This window comes from Dromaius novaehollandiae, chromosome 12 (genome assembly GCF_036370855.1).
Source record: "Dromaius novaehollandiae isolate bDroNov1 chromosome 12, bDroNov1.hap1, whole genome shotgun sequence".
Lineage (NCBI taxonomy): Eukaryota > Metazoa > Chordata > Aves > Casuariiformes > Dromaiidae > Dromaius > Dromaius novaehollandiae.
Window position 1 is genome coordinate 5,115,683 of NC_088109.1, and position 21,709 is coordinate 5,137,391.

General features: G+C 48.2%; 2 protein-coding genes across 4 annotated transcripts in view; both read right to left on the minus strand.

The window, feature by feature from the left end:
- LOC135329622 (protein polybromo-1-like) overlaps window positions 1-16,653 on the minus strand; it is a 39,568-nt gene extending 22,915 nt beyond the window's left edge. Inside the window, exons 1-11 of the mRNA XM_064518554.1 lie at window positions 16,529-16,653; window positions 13,294-13,462; window positions 12,970-13,044; window positions 7,671-7,882; window positions 5,963-6,148; window positions 4,406-4,548; window positions 3,250-3,459; window positions 2,525-2,670; window positions 2,039-2,196; window positions 1,233-1,416; window positions 65-275 (exon numbers count right to left, since the gene is read on the minus strand). Of these exons, the coding sequence (XP_064374624.1) occupies window positions 65-275; window positions 1,233-1,416; window positions 2,039-2,196; window positions 2,525-2,670; window positions 3,250-3,459; window positions 4,406-4,548; window positions 5,963-6,148; window positions 7,671-7,882; window positions 12,970-13,044; window positions 13,294-13,462; window positions 16,529-16,595 (1,761 nt within the window). The 5' untranslated portion in view covers window positions 16,596-16,653. The remainder of the gene's footprint in view (window positions 1-64; window positions 276-1,232; window positions 1,417-2,038; window positions 2,197-2,524; window positions 2,671-3,249; window positions 3,460-4,405; window positions 4,549-5,962; window positions 6,149-7,670; window positions 7,883-12,969; window positions 13,045-13,293; window positions 13,463-16,528) is intronic.
- Window positions 16,654-17,887: 1,234 nt separating this feature from the next.
- LOC135329657 (PHD finger protein 7-like) lies at window positions 17,888-20,628 on the minus strand. 3 transcript variants are annotated; one of them, XM_064518753.1, is made up of 8 exons: window positions 20,413-20,628; window positions 19,967-20,248; window positions 19,722-19,846; window positions 19,331-19,493; window positions 19,139-19,245; window positions 18,804-18,917; window positions 18,499-18,617; window positions 17,888-18,403 (listed from the first exon to the last, which is right to left on the minus strand). In XM_064518753.1, the coding sequence occupies exons 4-8, from the start codon at window positions 19,415-19,417 to the stop codon at window positions 18,033-18,035; spliced, it is 798 nt and encodes a 265-aa protein (XP_064374823.1). In that variant the 5' UTR covers window positions 19,418-19,493; window positions 19,722-19,846; window positions 19,967-20,248; window positions 20,413-20,628; the 3' UTR covers window positions 17,888-18,032. The 3 variants fall into 3 exon arrangements, with proteins under 3 accessions (XP_064374823.1, XP_064374822.1, XP_064374824.1); XM_064518752.1 differs by having other exon boundaries at window positions 19,967-20,628; XM_064518754.1 differs by lacking the exon at window positions 19,722-19,846 and having other exon boundaries at window positions 19,967-20,628.
- Between the last annotated feature and the right edge of the window lie 1,081 nt (window positions 20,629-21,709).

The following is a 21,709-nucleotide window of genomic DNA, read 5'->3' on the forward strand; positions in this document are numbered from 1 at the left end:
TGTTTGGGCTGAAAAAAGAATGAGGAATAAAAAATTTTAAAGGTTTCTTAGGGAAGATCTTTACCTGAGGTGGAGTGTAAGGCATTATATCCAGTTCGCTAGCCAATGGGGTCTGAAGCTGAGGGATAGAAGGTGTTTCAGCGATGTCTCCTTCCTCTTCTCCCATCTCTTCTATGTCTTCATCACCTCCTTCTAACTCAGCAAATTTTGCTTCTAGTTGCTGGATCTTCTTCTCTAGTAGGGGAGATGGCTCCTTCTGAGGAACTATAGGTTTTCTAAAAGGTGGAGTAGGAAGAGAAAAAGCAGATGAGAATATACTCACCTTTTAGAGTATACATACATAACACATATCGTATTTTGAGGTGAGTGCACAAATAAACACGTAAATCAGATATTACAAAAGGAATTCAAGAACAATGCAGATTAGCAGGTCCGCCTCCTTTTGTTCAGGTTTGATTTAAACTAGCATTCTTAAATAACGGCAACGCCTAAATACTACTGTAATTACAACAGAAGCAAGCTAAACTGCTTTTGGTAATTTGCTGATTGTCAGGTATTTTGTAAATTTAAGAAAAACAAGGTAACAAAACCAACTTTCTTTCTATCAACTTGAACAACATGGAAACAATAGTGACTTGGCAATTGTCTGTGCTTCCTTTTAGGACACTGAGCAGAGATCACTCAGTGTCCATGGCCAGAGTCAGACCTCGCTGGTTTCTTTTTTTTCTTTTTTTTTTTTTTGTGTGTATATTGTGTGAGTTAGGATAGAAGGGGATTTCAAGGCAGAAAATTCTTCATTTCTGCAAGAGAAAGCAGTTAAAATTTAAACTCTGTGGAAGATGCAGTGTTACTTAAGTTAGAAATCAATGTTTTTATTTATATCAATGTTCACCAGCTGGAAAGCTATTTGTTACCCATAATGAGGACCTCAGCATGACAGGCATTTTAACTCCATCCCAGGGGATTTACACATCTGGTAATGTAATGACCTCTACTGAAGCCTGGAGAAAAGAAAATATCCACTGGTACAAAGACAGTGAAACATGGATGTAAAGGCTGACGTTATCTGGACTCCTTCCCAAGATGTTAAAAAAGCAGAACAAAACCAAAATAACCCCAAACCCTGAAAGATTGCGATTAGTCAAATTATTCACGTTTCACCTTCTCCTACAACCATGATTTCTTCACAGAAGAGTACTCATGTGATCGCCTCATTCCCATAACAGTTTTACCTAAAACAGTATATTTCATCATCTACAACTTTTGCGGAGAGTGAAGACCTCTTGAGCCCTTTAAATTTCTTCATTTGTTTGTCGCTTTCACTGTAGCGGCTCTCACAAAGAAAAACATCATTTTCAGAGACTTCTGTTGGTCTGCAGGAGAGGAAGTCCTTGGATGACAGAACAGCACATTTTCCTGCAAAAATGAAAGAGCTGAGTAAGAAGGAGGCCACACTTGCTGACATTTTATAAAAAGCGTGGACACTCAAATTCTTGCAAGTCTAGAAAAATCCCGCTATTTGGCTACAGAAAATAAACCAACTGACATCCGTACATTAAATAACATGAGAAACCTACACCAACCCAATGCAGCTTTTGTGGTTTTTTAAGAACAAGAAAACTACTCAGTTAACTGTATTTAGCACAGAATCTTAGCTACAAAACGAGGTACACATAGTCATCCCTCTTACTCAATAAAGCCCATTTTGACTTTCTTTTCAAGCAGATTTTCAGGACTTTCCAGGTAAAATATATTGGAATAATGACACTAACGACTTTTCTGTCCGCTGGTTGTAGGCAACATTCAGCTTTGGTAACATAAACGTAATTCTGTTTTGTAAGAAAGCCTGCTGTTGATGAAAATTCTCACCAGAGGTCCCAGAGACAGGCAACACTGTGGAAACGGTCTCCTCCTCCTCTCAAGATGAAAAAAATTACTTGGAATCAAACCTACATGTAACTATAAATCACTTCAGATTTTTAAGACATTTAAGAAAAGAAAGAGAGAATCCGTTGGATTTAAGGTTGTTAATAATTACCCAAAATGCAAGTCATAGGACAGGTCTCCTCCAAGTTACTCAAAAACACTTCCTTCTTGTAGAACATTTTAGTTGGTTCATGTTCAGTTTCTTCAGGATGTATAAAGATTGGACCAAAAAAATATGCAGCTCCATCTCGCACCCACGTCTTCTCAATTCTAGAAAGAAAAACAAACCAGTGACGGAAGTGAATGGCCATCCCTCATACAGGAGACAGCTGAACACACCGTGTTGTTCAAGACGACTGCCGGGAAAAACCTTTGAGTACAGAACGACAGTCTGGAAGTCATCTCTATTCCAACTCTACGGCTGCACCATCTTTTTAGCTTGCCATGCTTCTACCTCAGTCTGTTAAAAGCTTCTAACATTTTGTTTCATGCAGAAGATCTTTTCCCATCATCCTCTTTTCTACTTTCTGCAACAAGCCAATCTTTGGTCCAAGTTACTTTTATAGACGCAAACTGCAAATAAAGAAGTTGCACCCACCTTCCTACTCGAGCTCGCACTAACCCATGTGATTTTAGGAAGACACAATCCCCAACCTTAAGCCACATATCATTGTAACAGAGCTGTTCAAAGTAATGGCAACCAGGTTCTCCACTGGACATTTCTACTGGAACATCTCCTTTGTCCTACAGAAGAGCATGCATTTAGAAACTTGCAAAAGAGTGAAAACCAATCACATAAATAAAAACATGCCAGGGCAAGTAAAAAAAAACACTTCTCTTTTTTTAATCTTTACGCCACCGCTACGTATGTTGCTAACTTTGCTATTTAACAACCAAAGCTGTAATTTTGCCAGAACAGTAATTCACAGGCCCTTTTTTGTTCTGTTGCTTCACTGTTGTCAACTGGCTAAGCCCTGCCAGCCTATGTTGATGATTTGTTTTAAAGCACAGTAATATGCTTAGGAGGCAGGAATTAAGTATTTGGCCAAAATTAACGTTCATAAAAATTTCATGACTCAACTCTCCTATACAACACCAGCAACATTCTACATACGGTGTGCCAATTCATACCATTGGCTCTACTGAATTCATTGCTTTTTAGTCAAAGCTCACACCGTGCCTCATTTGACCTTCCAGTCCCAGATTTCAGAAAGCTCATCAAAACACAGGATATCCCCTTACTGTGCATCAAGACAAGATCTCACAAGAAGGAATTCCCTCGTTTTATCATGATGTGAATAAAATGGAAAAGATTTACTCAACGTCAGAAGCAACACGGACCACAGGCAGAGGCACATCTCGTGGGACAAATCTTACAGAGCTAACGGGCATAGTCCACAGTTTAATCTTTTTAAAAGATTTTGTCTTCGCAGAATAACGTGACTCACAGACATAGACATCTTCATCTCTAAAGTTTTCAGGACATAATTTAAAATATTCCTGTGGATTGAAGAAAATACTTTTAGATGAAGTCTTTCAGGAACACACACACACCACAGATACACTGTTAACTCCCTCTCATGCTCCCTGTTTTTTCCTATGTATTTATCAGAAACACTTTTAATAAAACCTTCCCACTGAGTTTCTCTCTCACAGTTTGACTCCGAGTTACATTAAAAATTAGAAACAAACAACAAGAAACCCCACCCTTGGAGAAGAAGAAAGTGCATGCTAAATTCAGTACAGGCACCAGGTTGCCAGGTGAGAAGAAGTCAGGTTTCATTCATCTACCAAGAAAGTACGTTAACAAGTACAAGCAGACTTGAAGACCCAAACTGCCTTTACAAGGTTTCTGAGCTTTGACCGGGAAAGAGACCGCAACCACCGAGTTGTGAAAAACACTGTAAGCTCCATGCCTGTTGATATCTGACAGTAATACCCGTCCATGTCCTCACCAGCAGTAACACTTCTTTCCTTAAACACACTGCCTTTGAAGAACTGGCTGAAATATTGACATGGCTCAAACAGGCCAAAAATGTTCAGCATAGGGAACTATGTGGAATCAAACTTGAGACAAAGATGAAAGACTTCATCCTGTTTCTGAACCGCCAAGACATGCAAGTCTCCCTCTGCCCAAAACCTATCTACTCCCTTTTAAGGGAACCTTTCAGAAATTACCTGCGGTTTCTCTACTATATCCTCTCAAAAGTCAGTAAACTATGTAATATGTATATGATTCTACAAACCAACCAGCACTGGAAAGCACCATCACTTTATACCACTTCTGCTCCACCGTGGATGAGCTACATGTACCACAAAGCAAATGAAGAACACAGTACGAAGTAAGTTCTGTTTTATAAAGTACTGTTCGAATATGCCTGCATATCAGAACACCCACACCTCTTCAAGAAAATAATGGAAAACATCTTATTTAACAAATTAGTCCAAAGAGTCTCTCACCTTAACAAACTCATATGACCACGCATTTGCCTAAAATTTTGCCAGCAGGAACTTTATTGTAATAGTCACTTGTAAAAACTTCTTTCTCCAAGAACTTTCGTGTTGCAAGATGAAATGTTTCATTTGGTCGATAAAACCAACAGCCATACAACCATTTCTCTCCTTTAACATAGGAAAAGAAAGAGGGAGAGAGGGAGGGAGGGAGGGAAGAGAAGATGTAAAAAGGTATGTTTTCTATTGCATGAGCAAACAAAACCAACCATAGATTGTCTTCATAATTAAACGGCCATATAGCAATTCATACTGGGAGTAAATCTAACCCATTTAAAACAAGGCAACGTTCCTTAACTGCTTCAGATGAGGAAAATTTAGTTACTTCAAAAACTTGCAAGCTGTTTTTTTCCTAAGAAAATCTGACTCAGCAAAACAAAGGAGATGTTAGTTCTGTTGAGCCAGATGGCTATGGGAAATACAGTCGGCAACTTATTTAAAATCCTGACTTTCAGGCCTCGAAGTGGCTTCAAAGTCTACACAATAATCGCCTGATTATTCGAAGAGCCAGATGTTTCAAGACCCTTGGATGAAGGGTTTCAAGCTTTTTAAGAACTATTCCTTCCACATTATGCTGTGACAAAAATATCAAATTATAACTTATCCATTTAAAAAGAAATTGGGGATATATGCTATTTTTCTAAATCAAAGAATTTGTAATCTGTGGACTGAATCAGAATTTAAAAAGTGCTATTTACTTTCTCCACAGCAGACAAAGAACTTAAGAAACATCCAACTCGCCAGACCAGTGATCCATCTAGCCCAATACGCTCTATCCGATGGAGTCAGCAGGACGGGCTATTAAGGGAAAGCACGCAAGCTTTGCCACTGTCTGTGGTTGATTTGGTTTAGGGGTGTTAGAGAGCTATTCTCTTTATCTGGCTATTATTCTCTGGCTATTCACCTTATTATCTGTTTTAAACCTGTAGTACATTGACTTCTCTCACCCAGTTTTGAAGCTGCCTCCACAAGCTCCTGGGGAAGTCGATTCCAGAGCCTTACTACCCACCACATTAAAACCCCAGACACTTTGTCATGTTTTAATTTGACCTACTAATGTCAGTGAGGGCCTTCTAATTCTAGTACCATAAGATCTGCTGAATGGTATTTCTGCATTCACCTTATCCACCAACTATATGATTTTTGTAACATTAATTATATCCTGCTTCAGACTTCTCTCCAAAGTGAAGCCCTTTCAGTCTCTCCTAATAAACACAGCTGCACTTGAGTTACAGCTAGCCCAGCCCACCCAGAAGAGCCTATTCTGTAGGATGCTTACAATTTGTGGGGGTGTGGGGGGAGGTGGGGGGGGGGGGAAAGGGTGTGTATTGACTCAAGAACTTTAACTCTGTATTTGTGATATTCTTTGGAACAAAGTAATTCAGAAACAAGCAAAAATACTCACCAGCCCCCACACACTGCTGTAAATGAAATAATTTCTACGCAGAAAAGGCTTAACTTGGAAGTTTTAAATAGCAATGGTAAGTTTCACCACATTGTTCTCCTATAGCAAAGACATTCTTACCGGCAGAGTCTTCCCACAGTCTCTCAACACAGACTATGTGAGGTTGCAAGTTGGCTTCAGCAGGCTCCACACAGACATAGTCCCCTACGTGGTACATGCTGTTCTTGAAGCTGCAGTCCTGGCTGTAGGTCCGATGCAAACTTGACAGGCCAGCTGATCCAGAAGAATCTTCACTCTTTTCTGCCTCTTATTTCAAGAAGAAAAAAAGGGGAAGATAGAAGTTAGTACATCCATATTTACACGTTAGCCATTACTGCTGATGTGAATGCTCTCACCCTTTGTAAAATGCTGGACAGGTCAGTCTTCTGTGAAAGACAAATAAAAGACACTGCACACAAAATTTCAACCTCCTTTAAGTAGACACTCTAACTTGTCAAAATTTGATCATGTGCCAAAGCCTTTGAGCCACCTAAGGAATAAAAGAGGCACTCTAGAAATAGACTAGCAACTTTTTAAATCATACCTCTGCTCTTCAGAAATTGAGTTAAAGGACCTGGCTTAATGAATTACCACTAAAACAGTAATGACTAATAATTATTTATAAAGCAGTCAGTAGTTTTGTTAGTATTGTTGAGCGTAATGTGCATCCAAGAGCACATGAAAGCCCAAAAGAGGAAGACGTCTGCAAGCAGGAACATTACTACAGGTTAATAAAGTTTGCAGGCTACCTAGAGATAGTGTCAGTGTTTAATACGTTAGGATGAATTAGTCTTTCATACAGGCAGATCATCATGCTGCAGCTGAGGATCAGGAACCCACTGTTCTAGATGCTATGCAATCAGATACCAAAAAGAAAGCAATGCTTTCTGTTCCTAAAGGGTCAAGGCAAAAGTGCCACATGGTACCCGATACCCCCCTACCACTGAATTTCAGTGTGAAGAAAGGGTTAAAGCATGTTTTGTGCCTCACCTAGTCTCTCCTTCCTGTTACTGGTGCTGCTGAAGACTGTGGACTGCTTTTACACGTAAGTTTTATTGAGGCTCCCCAGTGAGAGAAGAAGAACTCACTGATAGCAATGAGCTCAGAAGCCTGTTTCAGGCATGTTTCTCTTTCTTTGGGTTTTTGTTTGTTTGTTTGTTTGTTTGTTTTTCTCATAGGAAGAGAGAAAAAGGGCATCACAGCTGTTGTCCCTTTACAGCCATTACATGCACAGGAAGAGCCAGGGAATGTGAAACACAAGAGACCTTCACAGTAGGCTTCTTGCCCTAAGGAATTGTTCAAGCCAGTTGTTCTTCAGAAGATGCAAAAGGCCTACCTCAACATGAGCATTAAAAGCATGATCATAGATAACACTATCAGCAAACATAAAGAAAGCTGGTATTTGCCAAAAAAAGAAATGACAAAAAGTCAACTGGAACAGTCTTTGCTGAGTTTATTATTAGTAGAAAGAAAGATATATTAAAAACTATTGTTTTCTTTTATCATATCCTTGGAATAAGACTGCCAGTACCTGTTCTGATTAAACAGTTTACGTAAGGTTAGCATTTAGCTATATGTCTTTCTTAAAGCCATATGGCTTGGCCTACAAGGATCAGAATAAAATAAATTCCTCATAACTTTAAATTACAAGATCCCTGACTGGGCAATCAGAGGGACTATTAAGGTTCCTTCAGTAGGTGAAGCTGCAGAAAGAGCAGAGCATGCATCATATGCATAGGCATGTTTTTCAATTAACATATTTCATACTGATGTAAAGAAAAATAGCTACCTCTCTTCTCCTCCTCTCTTTTGAGTTTATCCTCCTCTATTTCTTTGGGCAACTTTTCCTTCTTTTCCTTCTCTACATCACTGTGAAGATGCCTGGTGGTATAGCTGAGAGCTGGTGACAGAAGAATCTCTCCATTTTTACACAGTTCATCTCGAACTTTAATAAAGAATTGCTGAAGTTCAACTGCATCCTCATAAATCTCTGAATCAGTCCTGAATAAAAATAGGTACAATACAACAAGACAGAAGCATAGTTTGTGCAGAGTCAAACAGGATTCTAAACACGCACCTATCGCTACTACACTTAGTGATAAATTAGAAACTCATCTTTTAAACAAAAGGTGTCTTATTCAGCAAAGGGCTAATGCGATAGCATTCAATACATCTTGCTTTATTAACACGAGTAGATTTCTTTGTTTGCAGTTTGAACAGTACTTCCATACTGAATAGTCAAGAGGAATAAAATGTTTGTGCCTCTACATCTGCATTCTTTTTTTGACTATTAGATAAGCACCATGCTGCTATACAGACACAGGTGATTTGAGCATCTCTCTATCCTGGCTACTGGCTTAAAACTGAAAGCCTAAACCTACAACAAAAGCCTCTGGAAGTGCTTGCCACTAAACCTATCCTTCATGTCAAAGTATTTACAAAGTGAAAGATTAGGAAGTGAAGTATAACCAGCGCCTAACTTTCCAATTTCAAGTAGCGGACTTGAATTGAACTCGTTTTTGAGTTACAGAATTCATCATATGACAAGACAAATTATTTTCAGAGAGAAAGAGGTTATAGGGGGTTGTTTACATATCCTGGAAAATAAAAGTGATCAATATCCTGTGACCCAAAAGAGCAGTTTCCAATCAAATACTGTTGAGCAACCAAGACCTGTTTCTATTTTAATAGATATTTGGTTAAAACGACCTTTGCACTCTCTGAAATCTACTGCCAGCTTCTCAGTTACAGAGCTTACAAACCTCAATGAAGATGAAGCAAAAGGTAGGTTAGGAATCAACACTACCAGCTTACTTGATGGCTACGCAGATATACCCCCTGATTCAGAGAAATCGCTAATGCTCCACTTCTGGGTGGGACGCTGACCAACTTGGAGATAATTTGCAATGAAAAATACTTCAAATTTCTTAAACAAAATATAAAGGAGAAAGACATGAACAAAAAGCTTATTCAGCGTAACCTAGCTCTGTATGCCAGCTCACAAGCCAGTTGCCAGAAATCATCCAGCGTGACAGCATACATTAGGTCAGCCACACTGCTTTCAGAGTCTGCATCCATCCTTTTACACGATAGTACAATGGAGGCAATTTACTCCTACACCTCCTACTTAGAAACTTTCCCGAATATAAATTTTAGTAAAATGTTCCCTGGAAGAAAATTTGTCATGCTCGCGTAGGATTTATCATGCACGTGCAACATGCACAGCCAACCCATCTCCCATAGCCTAGAAGCAATGAACCCACTGAGTAGTGCAAACGTAGCACAGATGCAGAAGCCCTGACCATGCCAAGACGTACAAGGAGTTCCTGTCGGGCTGGGCACATTCAGGACTTCTCAGACACACACGTAACTTCCTAAAGCATAACTGAAGAAACAAAACAGCCTGCCCCCAACAAACAAAAAAACAACCAGAGAGAGACATTCTGGAAGGAAAACTGATTCTAGCTATTAGTGTCATGAAAATTCCTGTATTTACTGTCAGCAGTAAACAGAGACCTGGGCTGTGTACCCTGGGCTGCTCCAGAGCAACAGTGCCACAGCAAAGCAGCAGGCACATGCTTCTTAAACTTCATAGACAATTAGTAAGGAAATACAATTTTTAAAATTATTATTAAAAAAGCAGGAATGATAATGAATTAAAATCTTGTACCACTGATAAACTTAACTGGTTGTTAATTAACTCCAAGTTTTAGAATTCATAAAAATCTTCTCTTCCTTTTCAGACATCACACAGTCAGAGGGATAAGGCAACAGAAGATACTTTCCTGTAAAGTCAGAAACAGTTTTTGAACAGGTTAAAGATTCTGCAGATACAGATCAGTTGGACGCTTGACTTGCAGAAACCACTGCATACTGACCAAATACGTTCCTTCTATACTGATAGTAATTAAGTCTCTGGACTGACTCAAACAGCTACAGGCTACGGTGACTTGCGTACTTCAAACCTACTTTACTGAGTCCAACAGTGTTAGCCTGATTTAGACTAGCTGAGGATCTGCCTCTACGTTATATGTTTTGGGGATTCTGTTCATATTCTTACCAGAATTATCCTATTATCCCTTAATCTAAAAATCACTAGTAAGCAAAAGACAAGCATTCAGAGTAAATACCTGTTTTCATTTTCATATTAATGTTGTAATAGTTTCACAGTAGGCAATGCAATATCATTACGACCTATCTTTGGGCAGATTCACTCCCTTTGTGAGTCAAACGCGTTCTTGAACCATGAAACGTGTGCTGTGTTCATTTCTTTTTATTACTCTCTCTTACTTTATGAATGTCAGCTCCAAGGTGGTAGAAGGATCATTAGTTATACATTTCATTTTCACATCTGGCAACTCATGGCAAGATGAAGGACAAAACAGCAACACGGGGTGACAGAAACCAGTAAAGATATACAATACCATTGCCATTCTAATAATTCTGTGCAGAATTGACCACAGGAAGGACTGATGTGAAACCTGTAGAAGACCATTGGGCCAAATTTACTCTGCGTTTAAATTCACTCAATTAAATCATTACTTGTCTTAATGTTCTTTAAAACTGTTTGTCTTTTTTCAAGCAGTTGAGCATCTTAAGGATTAAAAAAAACATGAATGATATCGTGCTTCACTGTCAATGACTGACATTGTCATTCCACAGCTATGATTATAAATATTGTCAGGCTGCTTATATTGAATACACAGGCAAATAAACAAAAATGCACTGTTCAATTTACAATCATCTGCATGTGAGAAAGAAAACAGGAAGACACAGTAATGAACAGGTATTTTTGATTGATGAAATACAACCTGCCAGTTTCTTAACCACTTTCAAATTATTCATGTCCCAAGGGAAATCAATTGGATTGCTAGATTAGAAACATAACCATACAGAAGAAAAGAGTATTGTCATCTGTAGTATAGCTCTACTGAGATGAGTAGTAGAAATACTGCATTTTATTAAGGATTGCCTATACTTTCTATTGTTTATAGTTCACAAACTACCAAAGAAAAGCACACTAGCCATTCACTGATGATAAACATTTAAATTTATATGAACAGATCAAACATGAAACTGAAATATTTTAATAGCAATACTCTGTTACAGAAGAGTTGTTCCCCTGTTTTTGCTTTAGGTATATTTAACCTGATGTGCCACTTTCTCTGGTAGTCAACTACGTACAAGCAGCACTAAATAAAAAGCAAACACAGTAGCTCTCAGCAACTATCTGACTCTTTTATATATATATTAGAGTTCACATAACATCAGCCTAAGTTTGTTCTCAGAAACAAAAACACTCTGGAAGACATACTTATCTCTGAGGACTACAAGAACAGACATACCAACAAAACTGGCAGACATTCTCAACACTAAGGCACCATAAAATTAATACTAGATCATGGCTAAAATCTTACTTGACTACAGCACTGAGTGAGCTGTTCGCAGTGACTGTTCCTGTGTTCAAAACAACCAGCTACTGCCAGGACCCTGAGAGCACTGACAGGCCTTAATGGCCCTTACCAGCCTTACCTGGGGTCTCCCCCCACACCCTCTGCCCAGGGCCCAGGAGCTCCATTTAAGCTCAGGCCTGGGCCTGCAGTCCCTTCCTCAGCTAAGCTGTAGGTGTGCCTGTCTCCAGCTGTGTCTGGCATGGATCCTGTTATCAGGACCCTGACCGGTGCACGGACTTCCCAGCCTGACGTTGGAGGGCTCCTGGCCCTCTGTCCCTTAGGGGGCAGCTGCCCTTACTGCTCTGCGACATCTACAACATTAGTGAGTTCTGTGTTTAAGATGCTTTTACTCTAGTGTGGTTGAGTACAGGATTTCTGTTTTTATTTTTTTAAAGAGGGAGGGATCTTAGAGGGCAGTGATGGTGTTTAATCACAGAGGAAAAGTACAATATAAGTGAAGATGAGTTCACACTTCCACTATGGAACACAATTTTCAGATTGGCCTTTCACAATTGTTCTTTGTGGAAATTATTGTCATGATAGCTCTAAAGGGAGAAAACCAGATCTAGTTGATGTAGGATGTTGACAACTCCAGATTTACTATCACTCAAGCTGAGAGAAAAAATCCTATTATTTCTGACACCGGCCAGACTAGGTCCCAGAGTATGTGAGCAGCATACAGCATGATCCAGAACCCACTTCAGTTGGGGGATTTAGTTAGGCTTTGCATCAAGCATACTGTTGGCTACAGGTTTTGCGGTTGTGCTTGCTCGGTCTTGAGTCAAGATTCAAGAGCATTCCAACCTCTGGAAGACATTCAAGCACATGTCTAGAGCAAAGAGATTGAAGTACAGGCCTTTCTCAAAAAAGGCCTCTGTAAGATCTGTAGCTTGTTTTTAAAAATAGAGACTTTGCTGGCACTTCATGTGGACCTTTGCCTTTATTTACTTTTAATCTGCTAAGACCTCATGAATTCAAAAGATGAAGCATGGCTCAGGTATGAAGAGGCGCTCTGAGCAAAAAACCCCAAGGCAGAGCCTAAAGGTTTGTAATTATTCAAACATACGCAGGTATAGCAAACATTCATAGCTCATATTCATAGTAACTGGCGTGGTTTCTTTATATTTTTCCAGGTCACAACTAAAAATAGGAATGGCTTAGAGCAAGAACTCTGGTTTTCTGTGAACAACCATTAACATAATGCAGGCACTGAAAATATTTTTATTTTCACAGACTGAAACAGATTTTATCAATATTTCTTGCTCTAAGTGCAAAAAATGCTAAAAAAAGGAGATTCTTCATACAAGAGCAGCTTCTTTAATATAGCCGCTATAGACTTCATCTGCCAGTATTTAAAAGCAGAGAGTAAGTGTGCTAAGGCTTTAGAGGACAAACTCCCATTCAATAATGAGAATATGGAATATTACATATGATGATCATTATGGTCTAAACAGCATCATCTAACCTCTTCCTATGTCTTTACTTCTTCAAATACTCTGAAATGCTTGAGTGCTCAGCATTCTTAACACACAAGTGAGTGCTTCTATTTTCATTTTATACTGGCATGTATTGATTATGTAATAAAGAGCCTTCAAATAACTAACATTTGAAAAGCTAAGACTAGCCATGACTTACCTGGGGCCAGAGTCTATGTAATCATCAAAGTCTGCACGGAACTGCAGGTAATTCACATTGCCTGAGCCAGAGGTCCTGTAATGAGAGAATTAATCTCAAAAATGGAATTTAAGACTTACTTAAATACATATCAGTTCATACGCCAATTTGTCCATCGCATTATTCCCATTCTGCAGGTAGGTTACATGCATTAACGTAGATCCCTGACGGAGCCAGAAATAGAGCTGAAAAGTACCACTGTGTGTTTTAACCATTCAACTATACATCTTTGTTATCTGGCGATTCAAAGAAATGCCTGCTGTATATATTCGGTTTGCCTCCTACCTTCCATCAAGCAGATTACACTTAAATTGTTGTCCTTCATCAAATTTCAGTAGCACATTAGAGCAACAGTATCGACGCATGCAATCTCCACAGCAGAAGTTGGGACAGGATTCTGCAGGTTGCGCCTTGCCATGATGATCAGCATATGCCTCATAGTCCTCACCCAAAACTGAAAAAAGTTAAAATCCAAGAGTTCGTACCTAAAGAAATACTCATCATACCAAGTATCGCACACATACTGATCAGCTCACCTAGGTTCATATCTAAATAGGTTTCAGGTATTTCCCTTAGGTCTTCCAAATCAATTAGTTCCTTCAGAGTATAGCAAAGGCAAATACGTACTCCTTACACAGGAACTCATGGTATCTTGTCTTCATCGAGTAGCTCTTCGCAAGTGTTCACACATACATAAGGGATTAAACTGCATGCAAATACACTTACGAGATGCTCTGTCTGGTGGTGTTCCCATCACTGCATCTGCTAGTGGCCACCCAGTCACTCTAAAGACTCAAACACCAACGTGACCAGCCAGGTCTTTGAAAAGATCAGCCGGAAGAAACATCAAATTTTCCTAGATATCTGACTGGATGCAAAAGATGCATCACAGCCACATTCCCTACAGATGCAGATTTCCCTATGAATTGGCTGCTTCTGCCTGTTGTTTTCTTTACTTCACAGACATTCCTAATCTGGCTCGATTCAGGGCACGTCTTCACGACATGCAACGGGACGTCACAGACAGAGATCCCTAGGAGCAGCACTGGTCAAGCGGCGTGCTCCCACTGCCAGCCTCAGCCGGCGCAGCTGCAGCGGTGAGGAAGCAGAAGTGTCTGCATACGGGGACAGACTCATGGCAGGATATCCCACGCTTTCCAGCAGCGCTGAAAACCATCGCACTGGGCTGAGGTACTCATTAATGTGCAGGCTGGTTTCTCCCTCCCTATCTTTGCCCTTTCGAGCCTGAACGACTGCAAGGTAAGAATGACACATCTGAATCAAAAACCTCCAACAGTCACATGGAAATGCTTCTCAAAGCTTAAGCTTTAGGATTTCCCTAGCAGCATCGCAACTGCAATGCTCTGGGTACCCAGCAGAAGTGGGACAGGCCAGTATGGAGTTAAAATAGGGCCAGCCTGCCCGCGGCAGCAGGGAGGAGTCAGCAAGAAAGCAAAAAAAACTTTACTTGAGACAACTATCACTGGCAGAACATAAAAAAGGAGAATACAGAATTAAGCAAGACAGTTGAGCCTGTGCCACTCTCACATGGTCCATTCAGTTTGATGGCTTGGGGTTTATCGCTCTCTGGGAGACACCTGAGGTTCAAACACTTGGAATATACTTGCGAGGGGAGTAACTAAGCCAGGACTTTAACAGAACCTGGGCAGGAAAACTTCCCGACCTCTAACCTGCCCCTGCACGCCTATGTTGTGTGCACAGACAACTCTCCGGGCACACCCCGGTTGTTCCAGCTCTAAAGCAAGTGCTAATGCTGCTTCACCAAGTGCCAAGAGCAGCCCCGGTGTTTTGCTCCTAAACCACTCTCCACCAGGAACCTCCAGTTCCTTCAGGCGTAGTTGTTCAGAGAATCCAGACAAGAAGGTGACAAATCCTGTTCCTTCGGAAGAAAAGTCAGGGATACGTCCTGGAGTGCAGAAACTGAGTTTGCCTTTGACTACAGTCTTGACCCTTCAGCGCCCAGATATATCTGAACGTTCCAGCCAACACCAGAAAAAAAAAATAATCACTGCTGTAAGGAGCTAAAGGTGAAGGTTCATCAAATACAAGCAAACAGGAACTTCTCCAGCAACACCACAGTACTTCTGCAGATATGTTTACGCACTCTCATGCCTGGCTCACACAACTTTTTCTCAGCAGACGCGTAACGTCATCCGACAACAATCTCCTTTCTGCATCACCAGTACGGCAGTAACAGGTAGCCAAGCTAATTCTAAAGTACGCTGCGAACTCACGCACAAACAAAACAAGGCGACCAACAAAATTACTCCCTCCCTCTCACAACGGGGCTACTGCAGCGCAGTAAAAGAACGGTGGAAACAAAAGGTGTAGAGCGCTTCTCAGAGCGTAGCCTCGGACCAGCCGAGCCGATCTAACGGCTGAGCACTGCCAAAGGAGAGGGATTCGGCTCCTCTGCTCTGTCCCTCTCTTCCTCCTCCAACTCTGCTCCTCACAGGAGCCCTCCTGAGCCGATTCAATTCACTTACCCATCGCAGCCTCTCCGGCGCCTTGCGTGCCTTTGGTTTTTGCTAGTTGTTTTTCCGCCAGGCTAATGATTTGAATCAGCTCCGAAGGGGCCCAACAGCCACCGCAGCCCAGCACGGAGCAAGTGCTAAGGTGGAGGAAGGCAGAAGTGGCCTCCTGCTTTGGCAGAGCCGTCACTGAGCGGCCCACCCTGTCCTGCCGATAATCGGCGCCTCCAAAACCCTCCGACAAGCTCGTCAGGCTCCACCTCAGGAGCAGAGCTGCTAAGCTATTCCCCTTGAAACTGCACTGCTCCAAGAAGAAAACATCCTCTAATTTCCAACCTACGCTTGTTCAAGGACGGCTTGCGTGTATTTATTGCTCTAGCGCCATCGCTGCGATTTAGCTTAGAGAGCTCTTCTTCTGGTGTTCGCCGGGCAAAGCCTTACACAGAAGACTGATCGTCTCAGGCGTCGTTTAGCTCAACCCTCAGAGCAAGTGTAATCCTTTAGGTCCTAAAATTAAATACCATCAAGCTAAACGGCCTCTCGCACATCCGCACGGGATCCCATTCATCCTTCTCGCACGCGTGGGCGCAGAATTTGCTACACCGGAGAAGGTGAAGCCACCGGTGCACTCGGCGCCAGGAACGCTTCTCCTCCGGGGAGACCTCGCTCGGCAAAGCCTGCGGGCGCCTCTGCCTTTCCTCCTCGGGCCCGGCCCGGCCCGGCCCGGGCTGCGCAGCCCGCGGCACCGCTCCCCGGCGCCGCTGCTCGGCAGCCGACTCGGGGGCCCCGCGGCGCGGCGCTTCCCGCCGGCCTTTCCCCCCGGCGAGCCCCGGCCGGGCCGCGCCGCGCTCAGCCCCCGCCGCCGCTCGGGCGCCCCCAGCCCGGGCGCGACGCGGCCTCGCCGGCGGGAGCTGCCCGGGCCCGGCGGGGAGACCCTCCCGGGGCCGCCGCGGCTCCCGCCGCCAGGCCCGGCCTCCCCGCGCCCGCGAGCCAGGCGCCGCAGCGGCCGCCCGGGGCCCCGCGCTCACCGGCGGGCAGCAGCAGGCAGAGCAGCCCGAGCGCGCCGAGCCGGCGGGCGCCGCGCTGCGCCGCCATGAGCCCGGCCGCGTCCCGCGGGAGGCCGCGGCGGCAGCGGGGGCGGCCCGGCCCGGCCCGGCCCAGCCCAGCCCACCTCGGCTCGGCCCAGCCCCGGGCCAGCTTGGTTCGGTTCAGCTCGGCTTGGCCCAACCCGATCCAGCTCAGCTCAGCTCGGTCCGGCCCAGCTCGGCTCGGCTCAGCTCGGCTTGGCCCAGCCCGGCCTGGCTCAGCTCGGCTCGGCCCAGCCTGGCCCGGCCCACCCGGCCAGCAGCACCTGTGCGCCGAGGCGGCCGCACGCGGCACGACCGGGCGCAGGGTGGCTGTGCCGGTGGCCGCGCTCAGAGGCGGCGCGGGTTGTCCTCCGCGACAGCTGCTGGGCGAAAGGAAGCTTTCACGTTGACACACCGTCTCCTTGCTGGTTTTTTAAGTTAACTAGTTCCCCAGGGAGTCAGGATTGCGCACGGGAACGTGTATCCCCAGGTGAAGAGCCTCGCGTGGAAACGGGGCGGTGGGAGATCTGCCCCGTCGCACAGCTGCGCAGACGTGCTCGTGTCCCGCTTCCCGGGCAGCCAGCGAGCCAAATAAGCAGTGACTGCTTAGCCTGTAAGACTGTTGCCCAAAGACCAGCGCTAAGATTAACGCAGTGCCTGAATTTCACCGTGTTCTGGTATCCCCCTGTTTTGGAACAGATATCTCCAACTTCGTGTACAAACCTTCCCCTTTCTTTGCGTCTGCTGTATAGAGACTTGGGTTTCTGTGGTGTGTGGCAGAGGTAAAAAGTCCCCTGTAGCCTCCAGAAATGTTCTTGGTGTCGTTATTTTTCCTTTCAATAATTCATCCTTAACGCTCATAGATTCTCCTGTGCTCCACCGCGAAGGGCTGTGTCTGGGACGCCTGTTCGCCCTGGGCTCTGGGGCTGTGGGCCACCCTGAGAGCGGACTGATGTGCCCGAGGTGCCCAAGAGGCTCCATCCAAGCACCTGTGGCCAGAGAGCCCAGGCTGCATGGCCGAAAGGCCAGGGTGCTGCACAGGTGACCAGCGATCTGAACTGTTCTTGTCACGCAAAGGAAGCCCATGATTTCCCTGGCTCCTCAGCTCCCCACAGCCACCCTTGGCTCCGTCTCAACCCACCCGGCCTCCTGAGGCCAGCAAGGCCAGAGGCACGTGGCCAAGCCGCTCGCCAGCTCTGGGGAAGGTCTTGCCAACAGCCGGAGGGAGAACAGCCCCACTGGTCCCCTCCCCCAAACCAGCCCCCCAGAGAGGCCGCGGGGGAGGAAGCCAAGGAAGAAAAGTCTCATCTCCCAGCACGGTTGAGGTTAGGTAGCAATTTTATTCTGCAAGGGGTAGGGTAGGGGTGCCACTGCTTGGGGCTGGCACACGGCTCGTCCTGCGGGGTGTTCAGGGCCGCCTGTAAGGATGCTGCGGCCGGCGGAACAGACGGGAGCGTCCTGGCCTTCACTCTGGCCCTGGCCGTCCTGCCTGGGGGCTGCTCTCGGGAGCCGGGGAGCCAGGAGATGACCCTGATTCCTCCTGGCTGCCGGCTCGGGAGCTGACCAGGTCTGACTCCGAGGTCGCGGGTGTAGCCGAGCTGGAGGATGCCTCGGATTCATCCTGGCTGCTGGTGCTGGTGATGGAGCTGGCCAGGTCGGGCTTTGAGCTGGCAGGGGCAGCAGAGCTGGAGGACGCCTCTGCTCCTGGCTTGCTGCTGGTGCTGGAGCTGGCCAGGTCCAGCTCTGCGCTGGCGGGGGCAGCAGGGCTGGAGGACGTCTCTGCTCCTGGCTTGCTGCTGGTGCTGGGAGCGGACGGCTCTGGCAGTGCGCTGGGGGCTATAAGGGGAGGTGGGAAAGTCAGCAGCACGGCCCCGAGCCCTTGCCTGGCCCTGGCCCGAGCCCGGGGGGGACCTGGGTGCTTTGCCTCTTACCGGGGCCTATGCCGGCACAGCCATCGCATTCCCAGGCCTCCACCGCTGCTCCCACCGCCGAGCAGTGTCGATGCGTCCCTCTGGATGCACACGAGGAGCATAAGAGCAGCTCCCACGGCCTGGGGAAGCAAACGGGTTGGTGCTTGTGGCAGCCGGGGCTGGCAGTGGTGCCGCGAAGGCAACCGAGGCAACGGGAGCGGAGCAAGGCAGCGCCTGGCAGAGCTCTTGCGCTAAGCGCCTGCTCCCGGCACGACGGCATCTGCTGCCACAGCGGCAGCTGCCGGAGTGCAGCTTTGGTGACGTACCCGCTTTCCTGCGCCTGCTGCCTGCCCTCCCGATAGAGGCACTGGCCGGCATCACACTGGCTGTGCCTCTCGTAGAGCTCCTCGTACTGCCCCGTCTCCTCCCAGGCTGGTGGTCTGCAGGAGAAGGAAGGGGAAGCCCTGAGCCTCCCCCGCCGGGCACCTGCAGGACGTCCCTGCTCTCCTGGCCTCCCGCCCCGCTTCCAACTCCGCGGGGAAGCGGGAGCCCAGACGAGCAGGAGCCCTGCAGGCCAGGACTGCCGCGGGAGCCCTTGGCCTGGCACAGCCCTTGTGCCGTCTGTCTCGGGAGCCCGGCACGAGGGTGGCAGAAAACCAACCTGAATAGGACGTAGATCCCCATTTTTAACATTTCCGGCAGGAATTTTCTCTTATTCTTGCACTGGGGGCACCGGAAGCACTCCCGGCCAGCGCGGCTAGCCTGCCCCTGCGGGAGAGACACAAGCGGCGTTAGCGGGGCGCTGCTGCTGCTGGGCCCCGGCTGTGCCCACGGGAGAGGGAAGCCCTCCTACCTGGATGCAGCCCCGGTGAAACCAGGCCCCTCGGCACGCTGGGCACACCAGAGTGCCGAACGATAGCTTTTCGTCCACCCGCTCCATGCAAATGATGCAGGTGGTTTCTTCATCTGGGCGTACCGGCACCGCCTGCTCCGGGCGGTGCTCCGAGCAGAAGGACCTGGGCAGAACATGGAGGAGAGGGGCAAGGTCAGGAAGCGCTGAGGCCTCCCACGGTGCGGAGAGGAGGGCAACGGGGGCACAAGGGAGCCCTCCGCGGCCTGGCTCCGGCTCCCGCTCGCAGGCGTCGCTGCGGGGCGGACAGGCAACTTCCCCGGCTGCTTGGCCAGCGCCGGCACCAGGGGCGTCGAGGCAGGGAGGCTCCGGCGCGAGGGCCGGCACCCCTCACCTGTAGGCCTTGAAAAACTGCGTGACGCAGCCGTTGCTGGAGGCGCAGGGGAGGTGGAAGCTGCGGCTGCAATCCTTCCCCTGGCAGTCGATCGCAGCGCCATGCTCGCCGCAAGCAAAGCAGCTCTGCAAAGAGCACAGCAGCCCACGTGGGTGACGTGCGCTGGGCCTCCACGGCCAGCCCCACACCCCGGGAAAGGCCCAGGGGTCTGGGCACAAAGCTGCCCGTCCCTGCCGGGTCCTCACCTTCCGGGCTGCCTTCTTTATTGTTTTTTTGATGTCTGCAGGAAGGAATCCGCAGATCCCTTCCCGCTCGGTCCTGCGCTGCTCCAGCCCGCTGGCGAGATACTGCAAAGCAGGAAGGTCCCGGAGCTCGGCAGGGAGCTCGGAGGGACCGTTGCTGGGGAGAGCAGGGGGAGCCCCTGGGGCAGCTCACCAGGCAGAACTCGTGGACGCACAGCGCCTGCTCCCTGTGCGTCGGCCCGCAGACCTCAGCGCTGACATCTGCCCGGCGGCACAGCATGCACGCTGGAGGGGCGAGAGCAGACGCGCCCACCGGTGAGCACCCCGCCAGGCCGGGGAAGCATCTCCGCAAGATTCCCCCGAGGCCCTGGCTCGGTCCCGGCCTTTCCGGGTGACCGCGCCAGGCAGCGGGACACAGGGAGCCATGGCGACGGGCACGACGCCCTCACCCTTCTCGCTGGAGTCAGGCGCCTTCCTCTTCATCCTGGATGCGGGGCGGTCAGTGAAGCGCTCTGGAGAGCCCTGGCCACAGACGTGACGGGGTTTCTCCTCCAGACACTGCTCTGACAGCTCTGCGGGAGAAGCGGGTCCCGGGTGAGACCAGGGGGGCGGCACAGCCCTGGGCTACCTGCCGGAGCCCGGAGCCGCGAGGCAGGGGAACCCGCTGCCCCCCGGGAGCCCCGCCAGCCCGCGCCTCCCCTCCCCTCTCGTCCTCCCCTGCCCTCCCCCCCGCTCCCCCCACCTCCCCAGCTCGTTCGGAGGTGATGCCTCCGAACCTGGGCCTGCCAGCGCCGCGCGGCTCTTTATACGCTGCCCGGGGCGGCCGTGTCACAGCAGCACGCGGTGACACGGCCCTGTGAGGCGGTGGCCATGTCACAGTGGGCAGCCCAGGGCTTTCGTGCCCGTATTTGGCCCGCGAGCTGCCCCGCATCAGCGGCTGCCGCTGTGACACGGCCGCCGCCTCACCAGGGCGGTCGAGGCAGGGAGCCTCCGGCTCCCGCGCCCCAAACTCAGCCGGGACCCGCTTCTCCCGCAGGGTCATCAGAGCAGCGTCTGGAAGAGGAACCGCGTCCCGTCTGTGGCCAGGGCTCTCCAGAGCGCTCCATGGACACCCCGGCGTCAGGATGAAGAGGAAGGCGCCTGACCCCGGCGAGGGGAGCGCGAGAGCTCTGCCGGGCGCTGCCTTGCTCCGCTCCCGTTGCCTCGGTTGCCTTCGCGGCACCACTGCCAGCCCCGGCTGCCACAAGCACCAACCCGTTTGCTTCCCCAGGCCGTGGGAGCTGCTCTTGTGCTCCTCGTGTGCGTCCAGAGGGACGCATCGATGCTGCTCGGCGGTGGGAGCAGCCGTGGAGGCCTGGGAATGCGATGGCTGTGCCATTGGTGGTGACCGGGTGCCTGTGCAGGACCCTGGCCTTTCAGCCACGAAACCTGGGCTCTCCGGCCACAGGTGCTTGGATGGAGCCTCTTGGGCACCTCGGGCACACCAGTCCGCTCTCAGGGTGGCCCACAGCCCCAGAGCCCAGGGCGAACAGGCGTCCCAGACACAGCCCGTCGCGGTGGAGCACGGGAAGACCCTGCCCGCTCCTCCCCAGGCGCCTGTTCCCACAGCGGGGCTGTGCGCACCCCCGGGGGCCCCAGGCACACGTCGGGCAGTGGGGCCCAGGGGTGGAGCAGGGGGGCTCTCGCCGGGGCGCTCTCAGGGCTGGGGCGGGCAGGAGGCTCGGGGCAGGGCAGGCTTTGCTGGGG